Genomic DNA, 12572 nt, shown 5'->3' with positions numbered 1-12572 from the left:
GCTGTCATATTATTATCGAGGAGCCGAATGATGTTTACAAATTTATCTGGGCAGCCAACTTTCAGAAGGACAGTCCACAGGGCATTACGATCTACAGTGCCGATCAATAAACGCCATATACAGGGGTTGGTTTTGCTCTCTGCATTTTTCTTGAAGCTGTCGAGCGGTGTAAATCATGTCCACTGTCCCCCTAGAAGGCCGAAAACCATTTTGGGATTCAGGAAGGGTCGCCTCGGATATTGTTAAGAGATGGTTTGCTAAGATCCTTGCAAGAATTTTGCCAGCTGCAGCTAATAGAAAGATGCCTTGATAGTTTCCACAATCAGTTCTGTCACCTTTTTTAAAAGAGATTGATAATTTTGGCATCCCAAAAGTTTGCTGGGATTTCTTCTCTTTCCCAGATTTTTTTGATGAGCTTGTGAAGTTGTTGTGTAAGTTCAATTCTGCCCACTTTGAAGATTTCAGCCAATAGTTTGTTCACAGGCTGCAATAATGGATGTTTTTAGCTTGGTCCAGTGTTCCTCGATGTTATCAGGGAATTCTGAATGCAGATGGTCCTTAAGAGTCGTTTTGAAGCTATCCCACTTAATGGGATCTTGAAGCACTTGAGTGTTCATTTTGCACCTTGGTTTTCTTCCTTGTAGCCTGCATTGAGGTATAATTTTGATAACCATCATGGAGCGTATTAATTGGTGATCTGTCCAGCAGTCGTTGGTGCTCGTCATAGCCCTGGTAAGGAGCACATCATGGCGATCTTTAGCACGGACAATAACATAGTCTAAGACAGTGGTTCTTAACCTGTGGGTCCCCAGATGTTGTTGGACTGCAACTCCCAACATCCCTGAGATCTGGCCTTGCTAGCTAGGGGTGATGGGAGTTGTAGTTCAACAACATCTGGGGACCCACAGGTTGAGAAAGGCTGGTCTAAGAGGTGTCATCATACCTCCATCATATGTCCATCATACCTGACCATTGGCCAGGCTGCCTGGGGCTCATGGAAATGTAGTCCAGAATCTGAAGGGCACCAGGTTGGGGAAGGCTTCTTGGGGAGGCTGGCTTTAGCATACAATACATTATGAAATGAGTATCATAATGCTTTTACTGGCAGATAATTGAGAGATTTGTACTGGGGCAAAATAAGGATTCATCTAGTAGCAAAGCGAGCTAAAGAACTGGAAATTAAGAAAAATGGGAAGTGGCTATGAAAAATGCCATAAAAGGATTTTTGGTACACATGCCTCATGCGATCTATTTTAACACTATGCTATTAACTTGTTATCATGTGACTTGTTATGTTCAGAGCTCCATAAACTTGGGCAGACCTTGGTAACCAAGGCAAAACTTGTAATTGAGATCCTGCTGGAACAGATTTATGCATATCTACTCAGAAACAAGTCTCACTGTGTTCAGTGGGGCTTACTTATAAGCAAGTGTGCTTTGGACTGCAGGTATGCATAAATTTGGGCTGTTGGCCCCTGACCTCTTGCTGTATCTTCCATACAATATTAGGGTCCATTGCCTGCTTCCCTTGTGGGAATAGTTTCTGCCATGCTTTTAACTCTGAGGAGTTAGAGGAGGGGAGCAGGATCTTGTATAGAGGCACCATGCAACCCAAACAGCCACTCCTGCTTTCCCCTCTGGGGTTTTGCTGGTTGGCTGGGTGTGGAAACACTTGTCCTGCCTCTGCTGCTTGCCATTCATATGGCAGAGGCACTCCTGCCCACAGCTTTGCTCAAACTTCTGCCTCCACCTTTCTCCTTAGAAAAGGAATGCTTTGGCTAGTATTGGCAGGGGGTGACAGAGGCTTTTGGAGTGCATGGGTCTCCCACCAGCCAAACAGCAGCTCCTTTCTAGCTTTGAGCTGGAGAGGTGGGTGGGAATCATTTCTCATAATTGCATCTCTAAAACTTGGTACAGCTGTGTGGGATGTTTTACCACCTTTGCTTCATCAGACTTGCCTTTGGGGAGTTGGCAGAGCTGCAGAAGGTTGTTGAATAAGATTTGCAGTAATTGTGTTGGAATATACCTGTGTAAGGTTGGAAGTCTGTTTTCTGATAAGACACAATAATTTAGGTTTTGTCTTGATTCAGAATGTCTTGATTCTGTAAAAGCTTCAAATATCCCAATTATTTCATGTAATCTAAGCAAATAATTTGAGTGGTGGTGTAATTTAGTGGACAGTTTGTTTGGAATTTAAGATTGGATTGAAATTGCTAGATTCCTATTCTAATAAGGGCTAGAGATAGTTTAAGAGAACTGAATGTGGTTTGAGAGAGTTATCCCTGCACAAAATGTGTACACACATTTTTGTCCAGCTGAGGCTTCCATTGACTCTATCTATCTACAATTTTTAAAGCCCTGGCAAAACCAAAAATGATGGTAGGAATAATAAAAACAAAGAGTCCTTTGGCACCTTAAAGACTAATACCTACATTGGTTCATAAGTTTTTATAGACTACAGTCTACTTCATCAGATGTACAAAGTATTATCCTGAGTAGCAGATATGTCGGAAGGAAATGAAATGCAAAAAATGTATGGATGCTAATAATGGTCTTATAAACAGGGATCATACACAAAGGAACATAATTTATAACACAGACATCCTTATACTACTAAACCAGTTACCATGTAAATTATCCTTTAGGTAAGGTATTGAACAGATCCACTGAAAACATTCACACCCTGAGTATATATGAGATGGGGAAAATTAAGAGCCTGAACATCTGGCTCTTATGTCCGTGTTAGCCATAGGTTCATCAGAGCAAGGAGGAGTTTCACAATGTAGTATTATTTGTAAATTAATATTTTACATAAAATTTGCTACTATTACTCTTAACATCTACATACTGTATAGCTGAATGGGGGGGGGGGGATGTATAGAACGGTCCTAGACATTTTTACTTGGAAGTAAGTCCTACTGTCTTGAAGTGTTTTCTCATAAAAAACAGGTTTAGGATTGTAATGCATTTCAAATATAAGAAGCTTTTATTATATGTTAATGTCTGGTCTTTAAACTTTTCACAGGGCTTTTTTAGGCGAACAATCAGACTAAAACTTATATACGACAAGTGTGATCGCAACTGCAAAATTCAGAAAAAGAATCGAAATAAATGTCAGTACTGCCGTTTTCAAAAGTGCCTTTCAGTTGGAATGTCTCATAATGGTAGGTAAGAGTGACCATAATTTTTGTTTTACTTCAACAAAAAAATAAGTTGGACAATGATTCTACATGGATAGCTGGTGCGACATCTTATGCAGATACAGGACTGAAGCAAACATGGTTTGGATTCATATGCTCCCATCCAGATATGGAATACATTTTCTGCTCATGCAAATATTGTTCTGTATCTTGTCCTAGAAAAGTCAAATCCAAAGCTGATGGTCAAACAGAAACATGAGAACTGCTATAGGAACCAACTAAGTATAACACTGCATGAATGTTTGCACAAGCATTTATTGAATGCTAAGTTCCTTCTGTTCTCCAGTCTTCGGATCTAGTTTGATGTCAGAAGGTGAAGAAACACAGAATTGTTATGGGCCCCAAGGATCATCTAGTCCACCCCCCTGCAATGCAGGAATCTCATCTAAAGCATCCAAGACAGATGGCCATCTAACCGGTGCTTAAAAACCTCCAAGGAAGGAGAGTCCACAACCTCCCATTGGAGTTCATTCCATGGTTGAACAGCTCTTACTTTCAAAAAGTTATTTCTGATGTTTAGTCAGAATATCATTTCTTGTAACTTGAAACCACTGGTTCGAGTCCTACCCTCCAGAGCAGAAGAAAACAAGCTGGCTCCCTCTTCCATGTGACAGCCATTTAGATATTTGAAGATGGCTATCATATCTCATCTAAGCCTCCTCTTTTCCAGGCTAAACATACTCAGCTCCTTCAACCGTTCCTCTTAAGGCATGGTCTCCAGACCCTTAATTGTCTTGGTTGCTTTCCTCTGCACACATTCCAGCTTAAACTGTGGTGCCCTTTTTCCAGGATGATGAGGAACCATTAATGAATACACTTTGGGTTTGGACAGTCAACCAGCTACAAATCCACTTAACAGTTACCTCATTCAACCCACATTTTGCCAGTTTCATCACAAAGAATACCAGGGGGGGCTTCGTCAAAAACCTTCCTGAAATCAAGATACACTATGTGCACACCATTCCTCTGATCCACCAAGCTTGTAACTCCATAAAAAAAAGAGAGATTCGTCTGACATGACTTGTTTTTGAGAAACCCTTGCTAGGTCTTAGTAATCACATCATCCTTTTCTAAATGCTCACAGACCGACCATTTGATTATCTATTCTAGGACCTTTCCTGGTATTGAAGTCCACTGGTTGGTAGTTACCTGCATCCTTTTCCCCCTCATTTTTGAAAATGGGGACACCATTTGCCCACCTCCAGTCTGCAGAGATTTCACCTGTTTTCCAAGAATTCTCAAACATCATAGACAAAGGCTCTGAGGTTACATCTGCAAGCTCCTTTCGTACCCTTGGATGCACCTTATCAGGCCCTGGAGATTGGAATTCATTTAAAGCAGCTTGGTGTTCCCTTACCACCTCTTTTCCTATCTTGGGCTACAAGCCTCAGTTTCAAACTATTCATGTATTGAACACTGTAGTTAAAATTCATTCACAAATTTCAGTGTAAAATTGCTACAATAGGACACCGAATGTTGCTAGGTCTGCATCTGAAGGTGCACCATTCTGAGATAACACCAATGACTGAATCAATGTTAGGTTCTGCTTCAGTTGTTGCACTGTTTGTGTGCTGTTGGTGCAAATGGGAATTCAGTTTAGGGAGGGACAGTACTAGTGGCTGCTATATTGGACTGTGGTCTGGTTGGTGATAAGGTAAAAGGTAAAGGTACCCCTGCCCGTACGGGCCAGTCTTGCCAGACTCTAGGGTTGTGCGCTCATCTCACTCTATAGTGAGCCAGCGCTGTCCAAGGACACTTCCGGGTCACGTGGCCAGCGTGACAAGCTGCATCTGGCGAGCCAGCGCAGCACATGGAACGCCGTTTACCTTCCCGCTGGTAAGCGGTCCCTATTTATCTACTTGCACCCGGAGGTGCTTTCAAACTGCTAGGTTGGCAGGCGCTGGGACCGAATGACAGGAGCGCACCCTGCCGCGGGGATTCGAACCGCCAACCATGTGATCGGCAAGTCCTAGGTGCTGAGGTTTTACCCACAGCGCCACCCGCGTCCCTCCACTGGTTGGTGATACACAACTCAAATAAGTCACTTCTTCGTTTTTATTAATATAAGAAATATGTTTTTGATGCATTTATCTGTGGGAAATGTTTGTATTGCAGTTTTAATGCAGTGTGTGGGAACTCACTACATTAACACTCTATTTCTTTCTCTACTTCAAATTGCACCCTCTTCTTCTCACTATACCACACATCACTCTGCGTCTCATTGTTGCCCCTTTTTCTTTCCCTTCTCTACAGGTTTCTCCAAAGCCTCATCTTTCTCCCATCCATTTATTCTGTCTCTGTTTTTGCAGTGTTTCTTTCCTCTTCACACACCTTCTCTAAGCCTTCTTTCTCAGTTTAGCTGCAGCTTTCCAGCAATTCACATAATTAAGGAGTTGTGGGTTAACTACCCACAAAGGCTGTAAAAACTGTGGCACTGCTACCATGTGCTTCTTAGTAAAAGGAGATGATGCGTTGATGCAGTCATTCTCCCACGTCTGATGGACTTGAGTAGACCTTCCCCCAAAAGATGTGGGAACGAGCAGACCCGGTATCTTGAATTCTTTATGGGGTCACAAATAGATAGGAATGGGGTCTCAGCCTGTGGGGCTAGTTTACTCCTTGTGCTGCTGTTGCTAGGATCCTGGTAAGCTAGTATTTGAGCTTAAGATCAGGCTTACAACTGGAGAACAAATGTTTGTGCTGTTCCACTTTAAATGCATGTTTTCTCCTCAGCAATTCGATTTGGACGGATGCCAAGGTCAGAGAAGGCAAAGCTGAAAGCTGAAATTCTAACAGGTGATCATTGTATAGAAAATTCTGAAATCGCAGATCTTAAATCACTCGCCAAGAGAATTTATGAAGCGTATTTGAAAAACTTTAATATGAACAAGGTCAAAGCCAGACTCATACTTGCAGGAAAAACCAGCAACAATCCAGTAAGTATTTGCCATCATAAAGTTTAAAAAATAGCAAACTAAGCAAATGGTGAGCTAATGTGTATGTAAGACAAGTAAAAGCACTTCTAAGAACTGTGGATGGAACCTGCTGTATTAGAAGAGGCATTTTCCATTCTCCCTCTCAGGAGGAGGAGGAGGTGCTTATTTGGTGACATGCATTATGGAAATTTCTTCAAAGTATATTAGTTTATTTCAGTGCAAATTTATGTAGATTTTAATCACTAATTGCTTGATCTGTAAAAACTTTTGTATGACCAAAATTTATTTTAATCTGGAGGCAGCCTTATTATTATCATTTGTTTATTTTGAGGATATGTACCCCACCTTCAACAAGTTTTCTGGACAGTTTACATAAAGTTAAAAAGACAGTAAAACAAATAAAAGCAGAAAGATAAAAATTACACAATATAAAAGAGCAGCATGAAAGTAATACTTAAAGAGAGTGTGCTCTGGATACTTTTGTAAATGGTGAGTTAAACCCACACCAATCGTTCTGAGCAGCTAGTGACAAAAGCTTTCCTAAGGACTAGAACTTCGTAACTTCTGGCATTTTGAAGTATTGTTGCTAGGCAGTTGACTATTGCGTATTTAGCCATTTTCATAGAAGTATACAGCTGAACTGGGCAGTCTCATACCACGTAACCTCTTCAACTGCTTTTAAGCAAATGAAAAAGAAATAAAGGATATGGGGCTTTAATTATAGGGACACTCACACACACCCCTTGTCGTGTTGCCCATAGATGAGTATGAAAAGTTGCAGCCTGTATGCTGAAATGGTCCCCTTTACTTTTGAGCCTGTTGTTCTATGTGGCAGCCATACTAGGCTAGGTGGTTTTGCGTTGAGGGTGAGAGAGACAGAAGGAAAGGGAGGTGGAAGAGATAAATTGGAGATATGTGAAACTTTATCTGCTTGGCACCAGGAAACACAGGTGCTTGGCACCAGGAAACACAGATTTTTTCCTCACAAGTCCAACAGGATTTAGAAGTGCTTATCTTTTGGTTGGATCTTGCCCTGAAGGTGGTTTCCCCTGCTCCCCCTCTTTTAGAGGATGTAAGTCGTAAACGAATCCACTAAAAATACTAATGGCATAATCCAGCCAAAGTTAAACATCCTTCAGCCTCATTTATTTCAAGTCAAGGGTGCTAAATTTACACTGGACAGTTCCTAAAGCATATTTGGCTGGGGGGGGGATCCACTGGGGTGTGTTTGTGGGGGCAGGGGTGGTGCATGAGAGAGCAGGGAGAGATTACTGAATGAACTTCTTTGACTGCATTGGGAAATGATTAACTGGGTTTTAGAAATGACTAAGCTTTCAATACCTTAGTTCTCCAGCAAAAGCAAAAGCAGCAAAGTTTTACAACATCTACCGTATTTTTCCTTCTATAACACGCAGATTTTTTCTTCTAAAAAGGAAGGGGAAATGTCTGTGCGTGTTATAGAGCGAATGTGTGGTCCCTGGAGCCGAAAAATCATGCAAAAATCAAATCGCGGCGCTGCACGGAGAAGCGAAACCTGAAAAGAGGCTTTCCTGCATTCTGCCTCAGGGTCTTACTGCCCACCCTCCTCTGTTTCAAGCCCCTCCCCTCCAGGCAAGCTCCGGTGCTGCTGGGGGAGAGGGAGAGAGAGGGGGGAAGGGAGAGAGAGGGGGGGAGGGGGAGGGGGAGAGAGAGGGGGGAGAGAGAGAGAGAGGGGAGGGAGGGGGGGGGGAGAGAGAGAGAGAGAGAGAGAGATGGCTGGCTTGGGTGGGGGGAAACTTTTGCCTTTCTTTCCTCCCTCCCGTTAAATCCCTCTCCTGCATTCTTAGCCAGCTGCTTCTCTGCACACCCCTCTAATGTCCCTTCTTTGTTTTTCCTTCGCTCCCCACTTAAAATGTGGTTACAAAGCATGGATCCTCAGGATCTTTGCATTGGGTCACCCCAAATTCACCATCAGATCACATAGCATGTCCATGGCTACAGCCTGCACCAAAAAAATCACGCACCCACTGTTGCCTGGGGCTGTAGTGGTGCAAAAATGTGGTTAAAAAGCATGGATCCACAGGAATTCTCAGGATTTTGGCATTGGGTCACCCCAAATTCACCATCAGATCACATAGCATGTCCATGGCTACAGCCTGCCCCCCCCCAAATCACATACCCACTGTTGCCTGGGGCTGCAATGGTGCAAAAACGTGGTTACAAACCATGGATCCACATGGATCCTCTGGATCTTTGCATTGGGTTAGCCCAAATTCACCATCAGAGCACATAGCATGTCCATGGCTACAGCCTGCCCCCCCAAAATCACGCACCCACTGTTGCCTGGGGCTGCAATGGTGCAAAAACGTGGTTACAAACCATGGATGCACAGGGATTCTCAGGATTTTTGCATTGGGTCAGCCCAAATTCACCATCAGATCACATGTCTGTGGCCACAGCATGAAGCACAAAAATGATACATCCACTGTTTCATTCAGAATGTTTTTTCCCTTGTTTTCCTCCTCTAAAAACGATGTGCGTGTTATGGTCAGGTGCGTGTTATAGAGCGAAAAATACGGTAGTTTAAAATGGTCTGAAATGGCCTTACCCATTTCTCTCTAATTGTATTTACATCAAACGCAAAAAAATGAACACAGGATTGAAAAGAAAATTGGGATTGTTATTTCACCATTTAAAGGTGGTATGTCTATTTGAATCAATAGGGAGCTCTTCCGCCCTCATTGCAGTAAAGATTATATTATTTTAAGATCACATGTAACTATGAAAGTATTCAGGCAATGTATGCATATAATAAATTGCTCAGTATTCCACGACTTCTTCCACGACCTGGTGGTGCATAGTAACCTGATTTTGAATGGGCAATTTTCAAAAGTAAGTTGTAAATTTGCCAGAGTTGCTAGAGTGTCAAAGAAAGAAAAATATGTTGTGGGTTTTTTTAATCCACATGAATAGTCCTAATGATGTGGGTTTTCCAAAATAAACTGAATTGGAGTCTTTACCACACTGAATTGAAATATTTGGTTGATGGGTGCAATTCTATCCAGGATTACTCAGCAACAAATTCAATTAATGGCAATGGGACTTGCTTCCAGATAAATGGGCATCGGATTGTAGTTACATTTTGCAATCCTGTACTTGCCTTATGCTAGGTGTGCTGATACACCTCTATTGAAGCAGCCTCCAAATTCTATGTCCATGTAGTCAGGAGCAGGGAAGTACAACATCAGGAGAAATAAGCACATCAAACCAAATGCCCACAGCATCTGCAGAAACATTGCCACAGTCTGCTAATCAGGACTGTGGCAGTGACAACATCCACATGACACACAGGCAGCCAATGAACCTGCACACCCTGCAAGACACACCCTGCATCGCAACACACACAGTAGTGGAAAAGCACCCTCACTCCAGCAGGCCTCAGTGGCACAGTTCGCAGTGCAATAGCCAAGTGCTTTAAGACCCACACTACCAGATGGTACTTCCAGGAGGCTGGAGAAGAGACTTGCCATCGTTGCTCTCCCCAACGCTTACCTTGTGTTGCTGTCAGCCTCCTCTGGAGGAGAGGTGGGGGAGCCAGCTGTATGCCATCTGCCCCTCCCTCTCAGCTGCATTTAAGGCAGGCAGGCTCCTGGGAGTGCAGAATCTTTATTGGCAGTTAACCTTGGTTTTGCTTTGTACCTATTCAATGTACCTATTCAACAACCTAGATGGTTGTTGTTACTTATATTGAATTTATTCTGTGTTTGCCAAATTGTTTTGTCGTTTTTGAATTTTCTGACATGTTCTGTATTTTGTATATTCATATTTCTAATACTCTGTATTTGTTTTGAAAGTTTGCTTTAAGCCACTTTAGGCATTGTGGAAAAGCAGCACATGAGTGAACTCATTCAGTGACTCTAGTACTGCCTGTTCAAAGGCATTCCTCCAAACAGAGGCAAAGGTGCTAACATAGTTTTCTGGGCAAAGTGCACTGCAGATCAGATCCTCTACCCTCCCCTCAAAAGATAAGCATATTTGCATAACAATGGAATATGTAAATAAGTGAGAAGACTCTTACCAGGCATAGCTGTCAACTTTTCCCTTTTCTTGCGAGGAATCCTATTCGGAATAAGGAAATTTCCCTTTAAAAAGGGGAAATGTTGACAGCTATGTTACCAGGTTAGGGGACATATTGTCCCCATCTTTTTCCTTTGGTAAATATCAAACTGGTAGGAAACCTTTTTTATATGAAGGACCATTGACCCACAGGAAAGATAAATTGAGGCACACACAGAAGTAAAAAGCTATCTGATTGGCAGAATGTCAGCAAGCACAGCTTTTTCGTAGTTGTACTTCCACGCTAGCAAAAACTTTTGTATTCTTGCTTGCCGCAAATATAGTGCCTCTTCTGTTGTCGGTGCTTAAGGCACAAGAGCCTTGCTCTCTCACAATGCCAGTCCTAAACTATAGAAAGATCTCAGGTGCATTATATAACGGTTGTTACTGTGGGTCTGTCATGTAAGGCTGGATACATTTCAAGATAAGGCGTGATATATTAGATGGAGGTGGTGTCAGAGTCAGTATTAAATGGTTAAATGCAAAAGGTATATACCGTAAGAACATTGGCTCTGATCACTTTTTAAATATCCCAATGACAATAGCAGTGTTGTCAACACAGATCAAACAAGCACCCTTTCCTTTTCTTTTTTGAGCAAAAAGGATTTGACCCTTTGACATTAATATGCCCTTTAGGTGTTTATACCAGCACCAGCAGCCTATGCACCGAAACCCCCTATTTTTTCTGATAGGCAGGGGAACTTTTTCCAACCTCAACCATTATCCTGATCTTTATAGACTTTTTCTTTTTGATTTTTATATATTTTTAAAAAAATATAAAACACCCTAATATTTTAAATTGTTTTTATAGGGAAATAAATGCATGTGCGAGACCCCCAACCAAACTTGTGTGATATCTCCATGTGCTCCTGCTCCCTTCCCCACACTAGTTGTCTTGTTTCCTCCTCCCTCAAGACCCAATACAATCATTTTTTTCATTGACTATTTTGAATGCTGCTTGTGCAATGAACAGGTGGCTTGGCTGACAAGCCCCTCACTGAAGGTGCTTTGAGTGCCTTCTCCTACGCATGCATAACTCTTCCTCTACCCCTCCTTGTGTGCAGTCGCCTGATCTTGGGATTCACCCATGCTCACAGATGTCTCCCTCTTGCTTGTGGGTGTGGGCATTTTGGTTACAAAGCCATTAGCTTGTGCCTTCCATCTGCGGCTCTCTTTGCCTTCTGAGAATATGCCCCTGTGGGGTTGGGATGCCATTGTGAGATGGGGTACCCAAGGCTGTGGGTTCCAAACCATTGTCTTAAAGCTTACTACCTTAGGCTGTGAGACTTAACTATACAAACAAATCCACATCTGGCAAATGCTTCTGGTGGTGTCATCTTAGTGTATTCATTACCTCTTTCAAAATGCTGAATGTTCTTGAAACAATTTTTTACATTGGTGGATCCCATCTTCCATTAAACCTGGTTCTGAAGACACACCTTCAGTAGGCTTTGATTATATTTGTTTTGTTCCTCTTAATATCTTAGTATATTCCATTGCTATTAGGATATTTGTAAATAGTTAACATATTTACTTTTACTATCTCTTTGTAGCCATTTGTTATACATGATATGGATACGTTGTGTATGGCAGAGAAGACACTGGTGGCAAAACTGGTAGCCAATGGAATACAAAACAAGGAGGCAGAAGTTCGAATTTTCCACTGCTGCCAATGTACCTCCGTCGAAGCTGTAACAGAACTTACAGAATTTGCCAAATCCATCCCTGGCTTCTCTAACCTAGACTTGAATGATCAGGTGACACTATTAAAATACGGAGTTTATGAAGCCATTTTTGCCACATTAGCCTCTGTAATGAACAAAGATGGAATGCTGGTAGCCTACGGAAATGGTTTTATAACTCGAGAATTCCTCAAAAGTTTAAGGAAGCCATTTTGTGATATCATGGAACCGAAGTTTGATTTTGCAATGAAATTCAATGCATTGGAGTTAGATGACAGTGATATAGCTCTTTTTGTGGCTGCTATAATTTGTTGCGGAGGTAAGACTTAAAGCTTCTATACCTATGTATTCTAATTAGTGATTATCTCCGTTTATACTACCTCCCCACCTTTCTACAATAGTATTGAGGGCAGCTAACAATAGCAATAAAGCAATTATTTAAGCAAGTAACAGTAAGATAAAGAATATAACAGTAGATTTTGGGTGGTTGAGAAACAGATGGAAAGATTGGAATATTTCTTGTGTTATACTGTGCAGAATGAATGATTAGCTGCTGTTCCTCATGGACCTCATATGAATTTTACCTTTCCCTGTTTCTAGTAATTTCCTTTCATAAGTTGTTTGAGTTGGTTGAGAGCAAAAATGGACAAAAGGATAGC

General features: G+C 41.9%; 1 protein-coding gene across 1 annotated transcript in view; it reads left to right on the top strand.

Moving 5' to 3' along the window:
* PPARA (peroxisome proliferator activated receptor alpha) overlaps positions 1-12572 on the top strand; it is a 36063-nt gene that overhangs the window by 19299 nt on the left and 4192 nt on the right. Inside the window, exons 5-7 of the mRNA XM_083738833.1 lie at positions 3026-3164; positions 5934-6136; positions 11785-12232. Coding sequence (XP_083594959.1) covers positions 3026-3164; positions 5934-6136; positions 11785-12232 — 790 coding nt within the window. The remainder of the gene's footprint in view (positions 1-3025; positions 3165-5933; positions 6137-11784; positions 12233-12572) is intronic.

This window comes from Podarcis gaigeae, assembly GCF_964106915.1.
Source record: "Podarcis gaigeae genome assembly, chromosome: 5".
Classification (NCBI taxonomy): Eukaryota; Metazoa; Chordata; class Lepidosauria; order Squamata; family Lacertidae; genus Podarcis; species Podarcis gaigeae.
Note: the sequence above shows the minus strand (reverse complement) of the source record. Positions and strands in the feature narration are given on the sequence as shown.